The sequence below is a fragment of the Lygodium microphyllum genome, chromosome 21 (assembly GCF_053477565.2).
Source record: "Lygodium microphyllum isolate KBCC chromosome 21, Lygodium_microphyllum_v1.1.10, whole genome shotgun sequence".
In the NCBI taxonomy this organism is placed as follows: domain Eukaryota; kingdom Viridiplantae; phylum Streptophyta; class Polypodiopsida; order Schizaeales; family Lygodiaceae; genus Lygodium; species Lygodium microphyllum.
Genome location: NC_141155.1, coordinates 40,427,398 through 40,429,905, shown reverse-complemented (window position 1 = coordinate 40,429,905; position 2,508 = coordinate 40,427,398). Strand labels below are relative to the sequence as shown.

Below are 2,508 nucleotides of genomic sequence, written 5' to 3'. Positions count from 1 at the left end.
ATGCATAGAGTTGTAACATTTGTACATCTGGCATGCTTGAGCTATTCTTCCAAGTCCTGATTTTACTTTTTTCTCCTCTCTATATTCAGAACTTTACTATACACACACACGTAAACAAATACATATGTTTTCGCAAAACGAAAAGCATCAAACGACCGACAACGGCAGAGTCGGGACTCCTAGTCCAGACACCGCCCATAAAACCGATCGGGATTTGCAGTCCGCTTTTTAAATAGTTCGGACGGCTAGCTACAGCATCCGTGACAAGCTGACTCCCGTGGACGAAGAATCATGGCTGGAATGAATATCGATGTTACGACGACTGTACGACGTGGTCTCGGCAGCGGTGCCCGTGGGCTGTGCTTAGTACTGCTGATGATGCAGCTGGTTTTCCTTGCTTCATTGACCTGCACTACCGGGAGCGCCAGTGCTACTCCTGATGATCAGTATGGAGCTGGTGATTTGCCGTTATCAGTTAGCAGTTACGAGCCCGAAGATCTGATGTCGGAGGAGCGCCTGTGGAGACTGTTCGAAGAGTGGGCACTGAAGCACTCCAGGAACTACAGCGCGTACGAGGGAGAGAAGCAGGATCGCTACCAGCTGTTCCAGCAGAACCTCTTCTATATCCATAACCACAACAGCAGGCGCTTGATAGAAGGCGTCCGCAGCAGCGTGGGGCATTCGAGGGGGCACATGCTAGGCTTGAACCAGTTTGCCGACCTGAGCCTGGAAGAGTTCAAGCTCAAGCACCTGCGACGAGGCTTTCGATCAAGTCTAGAAGCTGCTGCTCGTGCCAGGAAGAAGATCGCCCGAGAGCTTTACGCTTCATGCGACCAAGCTGCTGCTCTACCCAAATCAGTGGACTGGAGAGAGAAGGGCGCAGTCACAGCTGTCAAAGACCAGGGGCGATGCGGTAAGGCTCAGACCTCAAAATATAAGGTGTTTATTTACGTCATTCTTTAATGACGCCAGTTCCGGCCTCATCTTTTTTCATGAACAGCACTCTCTAGCTGGGGTTTGCTTCTTTCTTCCGACTTCTGCGACAGTTGCACAGCTAGCTCTCGGTGCTTGCCTAAAAATTGCTAACTTGCTCGGTCTTCCTTAATAATCCGTATACATGACTACAGGTAGTTGCTGGGCATTCTCTACCACAGGTGCCATCGAAGGTGCCCATGCCATTGGGACAGGCGAGCTCGTCAGCCTCTCTGAGCAGGAGCTTGTGAGCTGCTCCAAGAATAACTATGGTTGCAATGGTGGACTTATGGACAGTGCCTTCCAGTGGGTCTTGGAGAACGGCGGTATCAACTCAGAGCAAGAGTACCCCTACGTCAGTGGCAATGGATATGCAAGGGCTTGCAACTGGCATCTGGTAAATCTTCACTAGCTCCCATGCTGATCATGCATGCTCCGTAGACCTTATAAATTGTTGATGTCACGTCTTGTCATTATTTGCAGAAACAAGGAATCGTTGCGACTATTGATTCCTACGAAGATGTCATGCCCGACGATGAGAGTGCACTCATGTGTGCGGTGGCGCGACAGCCCGTCAGTGTTGCCATCAATGCTGGGACGCGGGATTTCCAGCTCTACAGTGATGTAGGTTCTAAATTATATCAAGTACTTGGTCACCCTATCGAAATTTAATGTTGATGCCTTATCACAATAATATCATTCTCACGAATCGCATGGTTTGATGATATGGCAGGGTGTCTTCACCGGTAGCTGCTCTGATGATCCCGATGACATAGACCATGCCGCGCTGGTCGTCGGCTATGGGACGGCCGACGATGGAAAGGACTTTTGGATTCTGAAGAACTCATGGAGCGAGAGCTGGGGTATGGAAGGCTACATTCACATCCTGCGTGGCGCGAGCAGCCAACACGGCACTTGCGGGATCACTTCCTTCCCCTCATATCCAGTAGTCAACACACAAGCCTCACTGAAAAGCTATGTCGAACTACCCGGTGACCGCGAACCCCACCTGGTCTTCTCCATGTAATTCAATCACGACGACTCGGCGAGTGCGTACATTGAGGATGCTGGAAAATATTTTGTAATTAAAATAATCCAGTCACTTAAAATAGTGACGAAAACGTGTGTATTCTGACAGGGCATAAGCTACTACTGAAGCGACACAGTGCAATCAATCGTACTATAAATAATGCCATTCGTGGAAAGATGATACAGTCGGCAATCCAGAAATTCCCGTGTTTATGTGCCTTTGAATTTTATTGTACATCTCGCCTGATCATAATACGCCCTGGCAGCCCGCAGACTACTCGACGTATAAGGGTTAAGGGTTTAGCTGTGGATGAAAAAAACCCTTGGGGAGCACAAGGGAAAAACCTAGCTCCTATATACAAATGTATAAACATCATCAAGAAGGATTATTCTTTACATGTAAAGTGAATCCGCGTATGTGAAGTGAAATTGAATATGTATGTACAAAGATGACCAAGAGGCGTGAGGCTTATGTGCGTATGTGAAGTGTATGGTGCCTACAAGGAA

General features: G+C 48.4%; 1 protein-coding gene across 1 annotated transcript; it reads left to right on the top strand.

The window, feature by feature from the left end:
• Positions 1 to 291: 291 nt before the first annotated feature.
• Positions 292 to 1,999, top strand: LOC148017914 (cysteine proteinase COT44-like). The gene is made up of 4 exons (XM_087661519.1): positions 292 to 913; positions 1,128 to 1,369; positions 1,456 to 1,596; positions 1,706 to 1,999. The coding sequence occupies exons 1-4, from the start codon at positions 292 to 294 to the stop codon at positions 1,997 to 1,999; spliced, it is 1,299 nt and encodes a 432-aa protein (XP_087517645.1).
• Positions 2,000 to 2,508: the final 509 nt, after the last annotated feature.

What these genes read in the sequence shown, in the direction of transcription:
- LOC148017914 (XM_087661519.1), top strand. Translation starts at nt 292, where the DNA reads ATGGCTGGAATGAATATCGATGTTACGACGACTGTACGACGTGGTCTC. An exon ending in GGGCTTGCAACTGGCATCTG is followed by an intron (nt 1,370 to 1,455) that starts GTAAATCTTCAC and finishes CATTATTTGCAG; the next exon opens with AAACAAGGAATCGTTGCGAC. An exon ending in ATTTCCAGCTCTACAGTGAT is followed by an intron (nt 1,597 to 1,705) that starts GTAGGTTCTAAA and finishes ATGATATGGCAG; the next exon opens with GGTGTCTTCACCGGTAGCTG.